The sequence below is a fragment of the Frankliniella occidentalis genome, unplaced genomic scaffold, assembly GCF_000697945.3.
Source record: "Frankliniella occidentalis isolate FOCC.00 unplaced genomic scaffold, Focc_3.1 Scaffold269, whole genome shotgun sequence".
NCBI lineage: Eukaryota > Metazoa > Arthropoda > Insecta > Thysanoptera > Thripidae > Frankliniella > Frankliniella occidentalis.
Window position 1 is genome coordinate 26,618 of NW_026267395.1, and position 15,084 is coordinate 41,701.

At 45.1% G+C, this 15,084-nt stretch overlaps 2 protein-coding genes across 6 annotated transcripts in view; both read left to right on the top strand.

The window, feature by feature from the left end:
• The first annotated feature begins 657 nt into the window (after positions 1 to 657).
• On the top strand, positions 658 to 6,320 carry LOC113204431 (uncharacterized). Of its 2 annotated transcripts, none has more exons than XM_052273392.1 (7): positions 658 to 833; positions 909 to 981; positions 1,140 to 1,192; positions 3,176 to 3,211; positions 3,377 to 3,506; positions 3,593 to 3,666; positions 4,742 to 5,107. In XM_052273392.1, exons 1-7 carry the CDS (start codon positions 777 to 779, stop codon positions 4,784 to 4,786), a joined length of 468 nt encoding a protein of 155 aa, XP_052129352.1. In that variant the 5' UTR covers positions 658 to 776; the 3' UTR covers positions 4,787 to 5,107. The 2 variants fall into 2 exon arrangements, with proteins under 2 accessions (XP_052129352.1, XP_026275408.2); XM_026419623.2 differs by lacking the exon at positions 4,742 to 5,107 and adding an exon at positions 6,160 to 6,320 and having other exon boundaries at positions 659 to 833.
• Positions 6,321 to 10,349: 4,029 nt separating this feature from the next.
• The window catches only part of LOC113205302 (general odorant-binding protein 19d-like), a 7,043-nt gene continuing 2,308 nt past the window's right edge, over positions 10,350 to 15,084 (top strand). For all 4 annotated transcript variants that reach the window (XR_008011864.1, XM_026420887.2, XM_026420880.2 and 1 more), the window contains exons 1-6: positions 10,350 to 10,481; positions 10,573 to 10,645; positions 10,754 to 10,806; positions 10,892 to 10,927; positions 11,520 to 11,646; positions 12,470 to 12,543. Coding sequence is in view for 3 of the 4 variants with exons in the window: in XM_026420887.2 (XP_026276672.1) it covers positions 10,434 to 10,481; positions 10,573 to 10,645; positions 10,754 to 10,806; positions 10,892 to 10,927; positions 11,520 to 11,646; positions 12,470 to 12,543 (411 nt within the window). In the remaining variant the exon portion in view is untranslated. The remainder of the gene's footprint in view (positions 10,482 to 10,572; positions 10,646 to 10,753; positions 10,807 to 10,891; positions 10,928 to 11,519; positions 11,647 to 12,469; positions 12,544 to 15,084) is intronic.

Sequence of the window (15,084 nt, forward strand, 5' to 3'; positions counted from 1 at the left end):
AGCGCAGGGCAGCGCAGGGCAGCGCAGGGAAGGGCAGGGCTGGGCTGGTTGGAGAAGGACGAAACGGTTGGCGTCCCGGTGGCTGCGGTGGCTGCGGTGGCTGCGCGGGCCGGCAGAGGACACGAGGTGGAAGAGAGCAATCATCAAATCGGATCCGGGCGACGCAGCAGCGGAGCGGAGCCGTTCGTGATTGGCAGGATCACAGCAGGACGACGCAGCAGGACAGAGCGACAAGGACCCGAGCCATGGCCGAGGCACGGCAGGGCCAACGCAGTGAGAACTAGGAAACGCTGGCTGCGTTCGCGCTTTGCACCCAGAAGTAGGACGATTACCTGCTTGAACAACAGTTGTTCTTGACTAGTACAAGTACAATATGCACTTGCATTGAAAATATTTCGCTTAAGGTAGCATATCGCAGCCCAAAATACACTGCTTGGACCAAGGACGGTATGTTCGTCATGCGCATCCTAGCCAGAAATCTTATTCTCATAACAAGAACATTTTCTGTCAATAATTGGGCTTTCTGGGGCCACGGTCCTACATGACTGCGCCCTCTAGTGGCCGTGCGAGCGACGATGCGGACGCGCCCAGGATGGTGCCCAGGATGGTGGAGGGGAGGGCCCAGGGGCGCGGGCGGGGTTAGCGACAAACGCGGCGAAGCTCTTGAAAACAGAGGCGCCGGCTCACCGCGGCTCACACCGCCCTGCGCCAGCGCCACGCAGAGTCCCCGCCTGTCACCTGACACAGCCAGCCCAGTCCGCCCGCAGACCAGCGCCATGAAGGTCCAGCTAGTGCTCGCTCTGGCCGTCCTGGCCTCGTCGACGTTCGCCGCGGTGAGGATCATCCCCGCGAGACGGCCGCCCACAATTGTGCATGTGCATGTTTTATGATATTCACTCTTTTGGCAGGAGGAGGAAGCTATGAAGAAGGAGGCGCTTGAGATCAGGGGCAAGTGCCTTGCCGATCTGAAGGGCACTGACGGTGAGCAATGAAGTCTGGCTATCACACGGTGGCGGTGCGCCAGCCAAAGCGGGAAGTGATACGTTCAAAGACATTTCTGAACTTGGGAGCAGCTCTTTTTCTTTAAACAACATTTAGAAAACGTCCTTGTGAATGAATGATTTGGTTTTGTGTTTCAGAGGATTTAAAAGAAATTGAAGAGAAACATGAGGTCAGCACCGATTTCGCCAAAGTAAGTATCTTTACATCTCCCTATCATACTGCCAAGGGAACCCATGTATTCATAGAAGTTATCCATATTATTTTGAATCCTGTAAAGTAGCATATGCGAGACTAGTAGGTGTCAATAGGCCAAGTTACTGGAGAACCTCGTGGGATTTAGTAGTTATACTTGACCCTATACTTGCGAGTGGACTGGTTGCCTACTCGCTCGACATTGATAAATGAAGAAAGCAGCTGGTGAGCACATGCAACATGCAAGTGATCACCACTTTTAACTCAAAACCATGCGATAACTGGTGTTTTGCGATTCCCACGCTAAAGGGCATGATAACCCACAGGAAAGTGAGAAAAGTATCACATTATTGTGATAAAATCATCACAAAAATTAATTAATAACTTTTTCATACAGTTTTTATGATGGTTTTATCACAATAATGTGATACTTTTATCTCATTTTTTGGGTTATCTTGCGTTTTAGCGTGGAAATCGCAAAACACCAGTCATCGCAGAAATTCAGTTTAAGTATCACAAAGCGGATTTCAGTGCCCGTACTGCGGCCTAGCCGGAGTCTACAGGCGCCGAGCTCGCCCAATTTCTAAATAAACATGAGAAAACAGGCCTGGATGATCCCCTACGTTAAATTTGAGTGCTATTCGACGCGTCCGTGCAACAATATCCTATCTGTTTCGCTTCCCCGAAAGACTAGCCTATCTGTTTTTCGGCGCTCTCTGCAGCGTTGTCTTCTTCTGGTTTGCCAATATTAACGGTAGATAAAAAGTAAATACTTCTGCGTGTTCCTGAAGGATCAAGGTACAAATGGCAAGTTTTACTTTACGCCGTAACGCCGTGCCGAGGCCGCCGAGGCCTCGACTCCAACGACGTGCACCTCCGGCTCCTAGGTGTAGCGCTCGTCCAGGGCTATTACGTGCCACCTTCGCGTAGTCGCGTAGTCGCGTAGCCGCCTGCCGCAAGCCCGAGACTACGCGACGAGGTGGCACGCGTAATAGCCTTAAAGGTCTCAGCAGAGACGTACGACGGCAACGCACAAGGGCACGCGATTCTCAAAACAAAAAGGCGGACCTGTAGTTGGGCAATTCCAGAAAAAAATGTCAACAATGTCGAAAATGTCCGTACGTCACGCGATTTGTGAGCGACTGACAGGCAATATTTTTTTATACTAGATTTTTTTAATTCAGATCGTCTATTTGTTAACATGCAATGTCAAGGTTTTTTCTACCGTTAATATTAAGAAGAAGACAGCACTGCAGTGAGAGAGCGCCGAAAAACAGATACGCTAGTCTTTCGAAGCAGCGAAACAAATAGGCTAGTCTTTCGGGGCAGCTAGGATATTGTTGCACGGACGCGTTGTATTTGAATACTAAAAAGTGTGTAACAGTGAAGTTGAACACAAGTGTTCAACTGCAGGGATAGCCATGTAGCTTTGGACACTTTCAAGAGTTAAATTTACTCTTGAACACTTTATTAAAGAATTCAAATTTCCCGTCTAACACCCCAAGAGTGTGGTGCACTATAGAGTCGCAGAAGAGCGTCGATGGGCCAGCCTGTTATTACGAAACTACACGGGCTTGTTGGCTTGTTCCCTGCCAACTGGATTTAAAAAATTGAAATAACAGCGATAAATATGTCATGAAATTTTCACAACCCCCAAACATTGACCTTGTCCTTCTCATTTCACAATCTCAGACCGACCTGTACTGATTTTTTTGTCAGTTAAAACGTACAATTGCTACAGCAGGAATTACTTATCAATTTGGCAATCATTTCGTATAGTTTCGTTCAATATATACTAATAAAAAATCAAATTGTCACTAATAATAAAAGGAATTAATCCGTATGACTGATAGAAAACTATAATCAGTATTCAGGCTGCTTAAAAACCTAACACGAGTACTGACAAAGGGCGGCGAAAAAACCAGTAACAAGATGAGAGTGCAGTTCCCTGGACACAGCTAAAATTATTTTGTGTTTCCAGAAAATGACGCTGTGTGTTTTCCGCGCCTACAAGATTGTGAGTAACGACTGACCCTCCGTAAAATTTTGAGAACACAGGCATTAGCACTGTGGGAGATCCAGCCAATTATTTCGTTAAGATGGTCTTACCATCGTCATCCTCGCCTCAAACACTCAGGGCTCTCATTAGACACTGACGCTATTACCTTCCTGTTTCCCACAGATCGACGACAAAAACAAGTTTTCTAAAGATAACGTCGTAGAGGTGGCCAAGAAGGCATTTGATGGAAAGCCCAAGCAAGAGGACATGCTGAAAACTGCACAGGAAATAGCGGAGGCCTGTGACAAAGAAGGTGGGCGTCTGAATGTTCAAAATCGTATTTGTATGTTCTGCTACAGCTGCTCTATACTTACCGTTTTTCAATGTCTTACCGACCAGTTGGTGCGCTAGAGGGACCTGCTGAAGAGACCGCCAAGTCCGTCTACGACTGCCTGAAAAAGAACGTGATTGAGGTACGCGCTACGCTACGCACGACGTACGACGTCACTCAAATATACTTTAAAAACGACTTCCTAGTCGTCCACACCCTTCCTTCCAGCATGAAACATAAAACTCTGGGCAAGGCACATGAGATGGGGGTATGAAAAACTGGTCCCCAAGGGACTCTCCCAGAGAACACGTTTTCTATCAATGACGTCAAATGATGTTAGTATCAATATTTGGTCATTTGGTGGCCAGCCTTTATGCCATTATGACCATTATAAGATATCATTTGATGCCAAATTGACCACAAATCTTGACACTGATATCACTTGATGTTATTTTGACAAAACCGTGTTCCGTGGGCTACTCCATCACCTCAAATGTGTACATTTGTCTACATTAAAAAAGTCGAGTAGACATGCTTCTGTCTTCAGTATACTTTGTTTATTGTAGACCTGCTATGTCTACATTCTTTAATGGAGACAATGTTCGTAGTTGGGTTAACAGAGTATGAGTAGGTCTCTATCCCAGCCAGAAATTCTACCTCTAAACGGCGTCTAAGGTCTGTAAGACGTTATTTAGAGATGGCATTACTGGCTGGATATCCGAGAAAGGGGTAACCCGCAGAGCGTCGTAGCGTGACGGAATTGTTTTTGATCTTTTCGAAGTTTAGGGGAAATATCTCATGAACAAACTATGGTTCGTGATAGAGTAACTGCTCCTCATGCCTCTAAAACTATTGTTTTGTATGGAAAATAGCGTTGTTTTCCTTCCAAAAGATGGACATTAATTTTACGGCACACAGACCAGCTTGACCACGTTGAGTCATAATGTAACGAAATTTCAGTGCCATTCAAGCTCTCTAAAAAACCTTAGTTTGTTAAGATATCTTCTTGCAGCGTTCATGAGATATGGACGAAAAAGTTACAAAAGGTCAAAAACAATTTCATTACGTTATGACCCATGAGCCCCGTGGTGGTAAGCCCTGAGTGGGGGATGCGTAAAGTTTCCATGGACCGTAGAGCGGAGAAGGATTGTGTGGAAGTACCTGTCATCAAATTTTTCCTGTCCAAGTAACCGCTCGGAACTTTGGAATTCCCACAGAAGTCATCGGGTCAGCGCTATGGGTTTGGCGGCGGCCCACTGTGAGGACGATGTTGGAACTTTTTTCTCGAACACCGTTTGGACAGGGAAGCAGGGTTATTGGTTGGCCTCTGTGGTCCTAGTCGGGGCCAGCTTGACGTGAGTCTGGCCCGGGCTTGCCGGCCGCGAACCGGAAAGCACGCGAGGCGTGAACAGCGCACGGGTTTTCACTCGCTGTCTCTTTTGCGCGCACCGTGGTGTTCGGGCGGGAAACAAGGACAGCATGACTTGTCGTGGCGTGCGTGCAATGGCAGCTCTCGTGCCCATCTGACCCTCTGCAGATGAGTTTTGAATCTACATTGAAATAAAAACCATGATCTATTTTCAGTCAATATTCTGGCACAAACGGGGAAGAGATTAATCTAAATGCCATCAAATATTTAATGTCGTGTTTCAGAAGAAAGATTGGAAAATTGGTTCAGGAGAGTGCAGGAAACCTAATAAAAATGTAACGGAGGATAATTAAAAACATAAGAGCTTTCGGAAATTCCAAGCTTTCATTGAACCGAATAGGTTTTTTTCGGTCTCGCCAGTATACCTGGTAATAAGGCAAACTGCGCTGTCGAGTGTTGCGTAGCTGGGTGGCATGGCCTGCCACCCGTTGTGAGGGGTCCGGGGCAATTCTAGGGGTGTCCGTGCCCGTAGGTACGCACTAAAATCTAATGGACTTTTTTGTTATTCATAGCTTGCCGAAATCTGCAAACATTCTTAGCTTATGCTTGTATGAATACGGCCGAATTAACAAAACATTCTTCTTACTGGTGTATTAGAAAGTTCGTAAGCTGAGTATGTTTACAGACACCAGTAAGCTATGCTTGAAAAAAGTTCATAAGATTTTAGTGTGCACGTCACTCTGTCAATTCAAAAGTGTACATGGTACACATTTGAGCGACTGAGAGCTATGGTTTTATACAAAACATGACTGCGGCTTGAGACGGAGAGGCTGGAAATGTATTTCAAAACAACGCAGCCCCTCTCAGTCACTGACAATCCGCTTGACGTGCAGACGTTTTTTTTTACCTGGGCCCTGGGCAGATTAGTGCAGTGGGGTGGGATGATCAAGTTGAAGTGTGGTTGGGAAGGGAAGGTTGGGGTTAATTTGCTGCTACAACAATGCTTTATCTATAACGGAGCAGACTCCAAATGAAGGAAACCAGTACACTATCGGCTAATAAAAATAGCAGAGTGAGGCTTTTGATGTGGTTTTGCCTAATAATATTTATCAACAAATACAGCACTGTTTGAGTTTCGAATGGCACACACAGTTGTTTAAAGTGAATTTGCACTTCAACGTTTGCAGTGACCCCCATTTTTATGAAACCTCAAGAAAAGTATAAAGTGCGTAAACTCATAGTCTGACTTTTGTATCTAATTTTCAGAGGAAGCTGGCTGACAGTTGGAAAGTTTGAAAGGAGGACCTACTGGACGTTCTATAATACTTCTAGACAACCCTTAACGCTGGCACGGAAATTAATCCTACTACTTGTGATATGTCCTATTAACAATAATAAAGTTGGAATACAATTTTTTTCTCACCCGCTCTCTGTGTCTCATTCACCTGAAGTATTTATTCATGCATGCCCCCGCCTGCTTGAACATAATACGGCGCTTCACTTGGTTTAACACCTAGGCAGCTCCTGTGCAGTTCTCGGCACCCCGTAGGCGCATGATAGGCTGCTAGGTGCTTGCTCTGGGCGACTTCCCCTCCCGTCGCGCGTTTAACTTCCCGCCCGCTGTCCAGGACAGGAGTAAGGGAAAACGGACGTAGTGACCCCCAAGGCACCAATGGCATCCATGGCACCCATGACCGGCGCCGGTCCAAAGGGCGCGAGCCGTTGAGGTCTCGGTAGTGTCCGCGGAAATACCACAGAGTCTGGCCTCCGTTCGGTGTTCAACTTCCGGCTCCCCACTGCACTGATAAACTAAGTGTTCAACTGCTCAACAATTGTCAGTGTGTAAATGCAAGTTGAAGTCTTGCCACTGTAGGTGTGCACTTGCAAGTAGTGTGAAACTCCTCGGTTGAACACTTCTCTAGATTGAACGCTCACTGTGTAGGAAATGCTCAACCGAGGAGTTGCACACTTGCAAGTGCACACCCACTGAGTTGCACACTTGCAAGTATTCAACGTGCAGTGGCGCATTTGCAAGTATGTAACTTGCAGTTCAACACATACAACTGTTGAGCAGTTGAACAACTTAGTTTATCAGTGTGGTGAAACATTTGCGGCACTAAAGATCCAAAGACATTACAGTTTGTTTTCTAAGGGAACACTAGGTTGCAAAGCAAATGTATGTAAATTAGGAAACGGGCTGGATAGGTGCCTGGCGGAGACACATTTTCAAATTTACCTAAATTTGCTTACAACTTAGTTTTCCCTTGAAAACGTACTATGCGTCAGAGATGCGCTATTGTCTCGCCTACTGGGTGCGCAGGTGGGTCGTGCTGTCCATCCCAACTGACAGGGTCCATCAGGGAGACAGTGTTGTCAGCCTCGTGAGGGACGTCCCCTGTCAGGCGGTCGGACGCGCTTCAGGTCCTGAGCGTAGTCTGCAGCGCAACGGAGGTTTTCTCCGTAAAAGCCCCACACTAAGTGGATTTGTATATTTCATGTGTACTTACTTAAGCAATTTCATACCTTTTGCGCACATTTCTGCTTTCTTTGTAAACTCTCTGGTATTCATTTGCGCGAAATCTTGCAAATTTGTTCGAAACGTAGGTTTTACTTCGAACGTATTTGCACAAAAATATACAAATACATTTGGTGTGCCTATTCTTTTCAAACAAAAATGAAAAGATAGATATCTATTGTACACTGTTATTCAAGGAATGTGACGTCACATTCGTTTCAATGTGACACGTGTCACATTCGTTTGAATATTGTGTCACATTATTTGAACGTGACTTCCCGTGAATTGATGCTCAAATGGGCGCAGGCACTGGCCGATTCACGTTTAAGCGAATGTGACACAACATTTAAATGAATGTGACACGATTCACATTGAAACGAACGTGACGTCACATTCGTTGAATAACAGTGTATCTGTAGTACTACAGCTTCAAACTCCTCTGTTAACCGTTGTGTGGCTAACACTCAGAAACAACCTTCAGTTGAGAAAACAAATTCCATAGAGTGGTGACTGAAATTGGTAACACACTGAACCCAAACGGCGGTCAAACTTTGCACAAACGATTTTTGAGCAAAAGTAACAATTGACATAGATCTTTCCAGTTTTGTTTGATGCTCATAAATTTCTGTTTTAATGCGCCCATGCCATCTAAACTGTGCTTTGGTATTTTTACCATGGAATTGGGCCAAACATTCAATTATAGTCTACAAAAAACACTCTTTTTCCTAATTTTCTAAAAAAAGTGTACCGTGGGGACCTATGAACCACTCACGGAGTCCCATGTGCCTGACAAATACAGTGAAATTATGTATTTAAGACTTGTTTTCTTTGTACCCGTTAACAGAACAATGGGACGCCACTCTCCCCTACCTGGTGTCTAATACGCCCTGTAAAAATTCGTAGTTATTAGAGCTCGGAACCGAGTAAGGGAGCAGTCAATCAGTACGTCCGTAATTCCCCATGACGCACCTTCCAAGTTCAGCCAGTTAGCTGTCATAGCGCCCGATGGGTAGGCAACATTCTTCCTGCAGCGCGTGTGGGTACTGCGGGCTGGCCTACCCTGTGTCTCGCAGGCGCACAGCGCTAGGGTGCGGCTTAAAAGACGGTTCCCGATTATCCAACTTGCATGACTGCCCTGTCAATCTAAATGTGTACATTTTACACTTTAAATAAAGTGTGCATGGCAGGGATGCTTTAAATAATGTGTACATACCCATGGACACATTTATAAAAGTGTACATAGGCATGTACACATTAATTAAAGCATACGTGCAATGTGCACTTTATTTATGGTGTACAATGTTCACATTTGAATTGACAGAGTGCTTTTTCCTTTTCTTTTGAGGTCTAGAAGCCAGAACAAAATCCCGCGGTTATGGCACGAGCCTTTACCGTGCCGCATCCTACGTCTAAATTTACGTGTAATTCTTATGGAAAAAACGCATTAAAATCGAAATCTGCATTATGCGGGCCTACACTGCATATTTTTTCACAAAACCTTGTAGAAACGTAATCCTCTAGTGATTAAAAAAAACCGGCGATGTGTCACACATGATGTTTCACTGTACAGTTCATGCGGTACTCAGCACAAATTTTGGCAAATTTACACCGTTTTAATGAAAATTGCAAATTTACTCCACGTGAACTCTGTTGTAAGTAACCATGTGTGGCACATGGCCGGGTTTCTTTACACTAGAGGATAGCGTTTCTACACGATTTTCCCTAATAGAAGCGAAACACCCAAATCGGACCCATTTTAGTACCAAAATACTCCCTCTTGTTTTAAGGGACTAAAAGAGGATTTGGAACTTTCGAAAATCCCTCTGAAATCTCTTTTTTCTGAAATCCCTCTGAACTCCCTTTTCCCTGCGACACGCCGTTTCAGGGAGAATTTAGAGAATAGTGGAGGAAGCTTCTTAGGCCATTTTTAACATGTCAGGCGAACTCACATGGCCGGGAAGTATACTCTACATCTGTACAATATGTATATATACATACATATCGTTAGAAGCAAACTTGTGGCTAGGCTCTATCGGTCCCCGTGGGCAACATGGCCACGGGATTCTAAATGGGATTCCGAAGGGATTGGGTGTAATACCATGGCGGAATCCCTTGTCCCTGTTTTGACCCGTTTTGACAAGTTTTCGGGATTTGGGATTTGTAGTTAGGGACTAAAATAGGATTCTTTTTTCTATTAGGGTTGTCAAGAAAAAAGGCAGTGGACGCCCGCGTGAAGCAAATTTTAATTTTAAGGCTTTTTACTATAAGAATTACATGTAAATGTAGAGGTAAGATGCGGCACAGGAAAGGCTTTTGCCACGGCCACGGGATTTTTTTTTCTGGGTTCTAGACCTCAAAGGACAAAAAAGAGCAGTGATGCAAGTTGGAAAATTGGGATCCGTGTTTTAAGCCGCACCCTACCCAGCGCCCTAATTTGCTAAGTAAACTAAGTGAAGATAAAGTTTTTGGCATGTCTCTGTAAATGGGTTGGTGTTTTATGATGCCAAAATATTGGTGTCCTCAATAGAACGACAAAATTTGGCGTCATAAGACGCCAATTCTTGGCGTCATTAGACGCAAATTCTTGGCGTCATTAGACGCCAATTCTTGGCGTCAAGACGCCAGAATTTGTCTTCATAAGACGCCAAACCGTTTACATAGTGGCCAACCTTGCTGACTGGCGGGTCGGACTTCCTCGCGCAGGCACTGACCTCACCGGAGCCGCCTTGCACCACGGCGTGGCGTCCGCGCCGACCTTGAAGGGGTGCGAAGTGCAAGTCAGCTGGTGCGGCAACACCTCCGAGGGGCTGCAGCGGCCGCTTCCCCGACCCGTCCCGTCCGTTCGCCCGGCCAGCCCAGCCGCCAGGCCGAAAGCAGCCGAAAGCTGATAGCGAGACAAATCAGGGGAAGTGGGGGGTGGAGGGGTGTGGCGGGGCGGAGCGGGCAGGGGGCTATAAAGCGGAGTGCTGGCGTGCGGCGGCGCACTGCACTCGGCACGAAACAGCGCCCGCACACCACACGGATTATGAAGGTCTTCGTCCTACTCGCTGTGGCGCTTGTCGCCTACGCTTCGGTAAGGCTGTCTGCTCGATCATCATTCATTATTATTATCATTGTTGATAATTTCTCCTTAAAGTGTCTCAACCACTGAACCTGTCTGTCAGGCGGATGAGGCGGCCCGGGAGCGGGCTAAGGCCATCAAGAAGGAATGCAAGGAGCAGGCTGGTGCCACAGACGGTAAGGGTCACTTCATGAACGAGGGTTACAATGCAATGGAAATGACTATTCAATTTGTGCGGTCCTGACTTGTGTTCAAATAACCGTACATTGAATTTATGTTTACAGATGACCTGAAAGAGCTAAAAGAAAAGGATGAGCTACTGTCGCCAGTGAACAAGGTGGGCAATCCAAGGATGGGGAAATAGAAATTTCGTACTGTGAACAGTGAACAGTCTCATGAGCAGGTGCGTTTTACTGTTACAGAAACTGATGGCCTGTGTCTTTTCAAAAAACAAAATCGTAAGTTGAACTTTTTCTTGATTGATATGATGTGGGTGCTTTGCGAGGTGCTTTTTTCGAGTGTGTTAAGTCGTTGTCGAGGAAAACAAAAGGAGCGGTGCAAAAGAGGAAGGGAAAGGGGGGATGGCAGAAGTATAATCGTTATAGCTTGAGACAATACGTGCATTTTGTGAAGGACTAAGGAAACGTGCACATGGAAAGGTCGTTGGCCTCCGAATTTTGTCCTTTTACTAAACCATAAAAAATACATATAACAGTACTTTTTTTTAAAAATGTGGCTGGTCGTATTGCCTCTGCCCCCATCTGATAGCCACGCGCTCCGCACGCTACCTGCAACCTCCAGCCTCCCCGCTCAAACCCTGCCAAAATGGGCTCAACCATTATTTTACGGCTGTCTCTTTAGTAACCGTGCGATGGGTGCGTCAGCTTTCCATTAATCGCCATTAATGCTGCGGAAAGGCTAATTTCGATTCTTTGTCCCAAAATGAACTAGTATTTCTCAAATGCAGGTATCAAACGCCCCGGGACGCCGTAGTTAGTTCCAAACTCCACTCTGAATTTTTAAAGTGCCCATCGACACATTGTGTTCCAGATGCAAAACAACAAGTTCTCCAAGGAAGGCTCGATGGAGGTGGCGCGCGAACTCATGAGCGGCCGGCCCGAGAGCGAGACGAAGCTCAAGATCGCCGAGCAGATTGCCGACAACTGCGCCAAAGAGAGTGAGTGCTGTGCAACAGAAACCCAAGTGTGTGAATGTTGCACACTTGTAGGTGAATGAACAACATTCGTACACATTGAGGCACAAGTGTGTGAATTTCGAAGAAAAACTCACACCTTTACTCCTTTAATGGTACGAATATGGGCACTCACACTCCTACAAGTGTGCGACTTCCCCCCACTTGGGTTCCAAGCTTAAGCTTACAGTGAGGGTATTTAGGTAGGTGTTCAAGTGTGCTGTTGAACAGTACCATATTCAAGCATCCTGTCAATCAGATAAAAGTGTGCCGCATAGTGTTGCAAGTGCACGGAAGTCGTACAATTTGCAAAAAATGAAGGAAACTGCCATGTTGATAGAAGTGTTTTCTGAATCTGAGGCGAACGTGAGGTCGGGCTCGTACGGCGCGATTAAGAGAACCTTATCAGCGTCCCTTTCTCTCCAGTCAGAGAGTTATCTCTGCTCTCACTTCCCGCTCATTATCCGGCGTGTGCAAGTGGTTGATACTGCGTATGCCCAATCGACGTAAATCCAATCGACAACGTTAAATTCGTTCTCACTGAGAAAATGTTTTCTTGCCGTACACCACCACAAAAAATTTGTTTCCACCACTAAAATTATTCGGCGCGGACACAAAATTTTGAGGCCCAGCAACAAAACGTTTGTGCTCAGGACAAAATGGTTCAGTGCGTCCAAACTTTCGGTCTTGGGACAAACTGTTTAGTGTTCAGGATTAAAGAAGTTTTTTCCGTGCTGATGACAAAATTTTGTCATTAAAGACATCAATTCTCTGATGGTCAATAACTGTGGTGATGTCTCTTTTGTAGTTGGAAACGTGGAGACTACCGGCGACGAAATGGCAAAACTCATCTTCAACTGCCTAAAGAAACAAGCGAAAGAGGTATGGTAGACAGAAGTAACACGCGTCACTCTTGCGGAGGAGCGACGCCCATTCCTTCTAATTACGTTGTTTTTCCTGGAACAGCGACTCTTTTTTTCGTCTCTCTATTTAAGTGATGATTTTGTACACATTTCTTTATTTGAATGACTACAGTCGCTCAATAAGAGTGATGACTCAAAACCATCACTCATGTGTACACTAAAAACACGCAAGTGTGTAAATCTCATGTCAGGTGTGTGAATGCACATTCGTGCACTCACCCGGGTGAAAGAAGACCTGATCTGAGGGCGCAGTTAATTGATTTTTTACTTATGTTCAGCTACTTGGAGCTGATGAAACGGAACTGCGTTGAGCTGTTCAAAAGCAGAACAAGCTGAGTTTCAGCCGAATTTACCCGACCTGTAGCTAACCTGAGGCACTGAGGCTGCTGTCTTCATCTGCACATGTTAGAATACTGATAAAATTGAGAGTCGCTGAACTGGGAAGCGAGAAAAGACTGAAAGTCAGCTGCCCTGAGCTGACAGCTTCCTGAAGATACTCATACTAACTAATCGGGCAACTGGTGCAGTACTAAGTTGTACTGACTGACACCTGACTAGAGGAGCTGAAAGGGATTCAGTCCATGCTCAGGTACTGGCAGTGACCAGCCCGACTGAGTATTACTGGCCTTTGGCTGATTCAGTCTCATCCGGCCTCATCTCAGGTTCATTCAGTTTCGATCTGGTGAACTGATAGTTCGCTGAAGTAAACTGACTCTCTGTCAGCCCCAAGTCAACTCCAGGCGCCTTATGTTAGCCCACTTTCAGGTCGTTCAGTCTCGCCAGATAAAATCAGCCCCAGGTGGATTGAGTCAGTTAACCCCGGCCTCAGATCAGCTCTTTTTTCACCCGGGTACAGGGAAAAAAATGTGAATTCTCTTTCGAAAATTCACACGCTTGTGTCACCATCTGTACGAATACATCTAGAAATGTGCAACATCTATTCATACACTTGTAGCAATATACTCACCAACTAAATAGAGCGACGAAAATTGAGATCCCTCTACTTGGGCTATTGTAGACCGTACACATCAACCGAGCATTTCTAGTAATGTTTGCACTCAGAAAGCCGTCTTGGTCCAAGAGCAAAATTCTCTTAATCGAATGAAGAGCATTTTGCACTTGATTTGAGAGCAATTTCCCTTGTACCTAGACAAAAAACGCTTGATTCAAGTTTAAAATAAGGTGCATTTAGTACTTGAATCAAGCGTTTTTGTGCAAGTACAAGAGACACTACTTTCAAATTGAGTGCAAAATGCGCTTCATTCACACTGCATTTTCGTTCGAAGTATCAAACTGTTTGGGTGCTAGGAGGCATTTCTTGACGAAAATTAGGTGAAAATGACCAAATAGTCTATTAAGTCGTAAAAAATGCCTTATATTGAAAAATTGTACAGGAAGTAATACTTCAACCACACAGTTGTCGTCGAAACACACCCTTCTTTGGGCTCAAGGGTCCCTAGATTATCTAGTATTACATAACAATCTGTCAAAATTCGAACTTTAAATGAAAACTTTCATCGAACAGTAGATGTTTCATTTCCCTAATTTTAGAGTAATAGGTCCCCGACCCTGTCAAATACTATGAGTATGACAAATTTTGGGGCCGGAAGGCCCTGTTCCCGAATACCCTTCCATTAACTCGTCTCGTGTGTCAGCGCCGCAGGCCTAGCTATCTGTGCGCGTCGCAGCGTAACAGTGTTTCGTGAGATATGGCGAAGCCTGTTACGCGACACGTGGTCTGGCGTACATATAGCTAGTATTCGATAAAGATATTCATTAAAAGTTTTGATTTTGACAGATTGTTATGATAAATCAACGTTTTAGTGATAGTAGATTATCAAGGGACCCTTGAGTCCAACGGAGGCCGTCGTTCAACGCCGGATGTGTGGTTTAACTGTTACTTCCGGTGCAACTTATCAATTTGAAGCCTTTTTTACGATTAAGTAGACCATTTTGGTCATTTTCACCTTATTTTCGCCAAGAAATGTCCCCTAACACCCAAACGCAACACGATAAAGCAAAACCGACGAAATTTGAAATTTACGCCAACAGGGTTTTACCTTTACGAGTTACACGTTAGAAACCTATTAAAAAATATTCGAAAATAAATACATTTTGCAACCTGTGAGCTAGAATTCTCATCTTCGAACACGCTCTGTCTTTTTATGTTACAAAACGACCCTGAAATTCCCAGATCGCTATCTCAATTCCTACTCGAGTTATCGTGCACACAGACAAACAGACAAACAAACAGATGAAACTTTTTCGGTCAGTGGAGTAATGGGCTTAGCTAATCGCTCAGCCAATGACTTTTTTAACAGAGTACCACAGTACACACAAGTAAGAAGTAAGTGTGCATTTACCAAAGTACACACATGACAAGTGTGTACGTTACGTTACTTAAGGTAAAGTGCAAACTTCTTTCTGCGTACTATGGTAAAGTACACACTGTTATTCAAGGAATGTGACGTCACATTCTTTTCAATGTGAAATGTGTCAC

Excerpts from the sequence above, each read along its gene's own strand:
- LOC113204431 (XM_052273392.1), top strand. The coding sequence starts at position 777 with ATGAAGGTCCAGCTAGTGCTCGCTCTGGCCGTCCTGGCCTCGTCGACG. Across the intron at positions 834-908 it reads CCTCGTCGACGTTCGCCGCG|GAGGAGGAAGCTATGAAGAA; the intron begins GTGAGGATCATC and ends CTCTTTTGGCAG. Across the intron at positions 3,212-3,376 it reads TTTTCCGCGCCTACAAGATT|ATCGACGACAAAAACAAGTT; the intron begins GTGAGTAACGAC and ends TGTTTCCCACAG.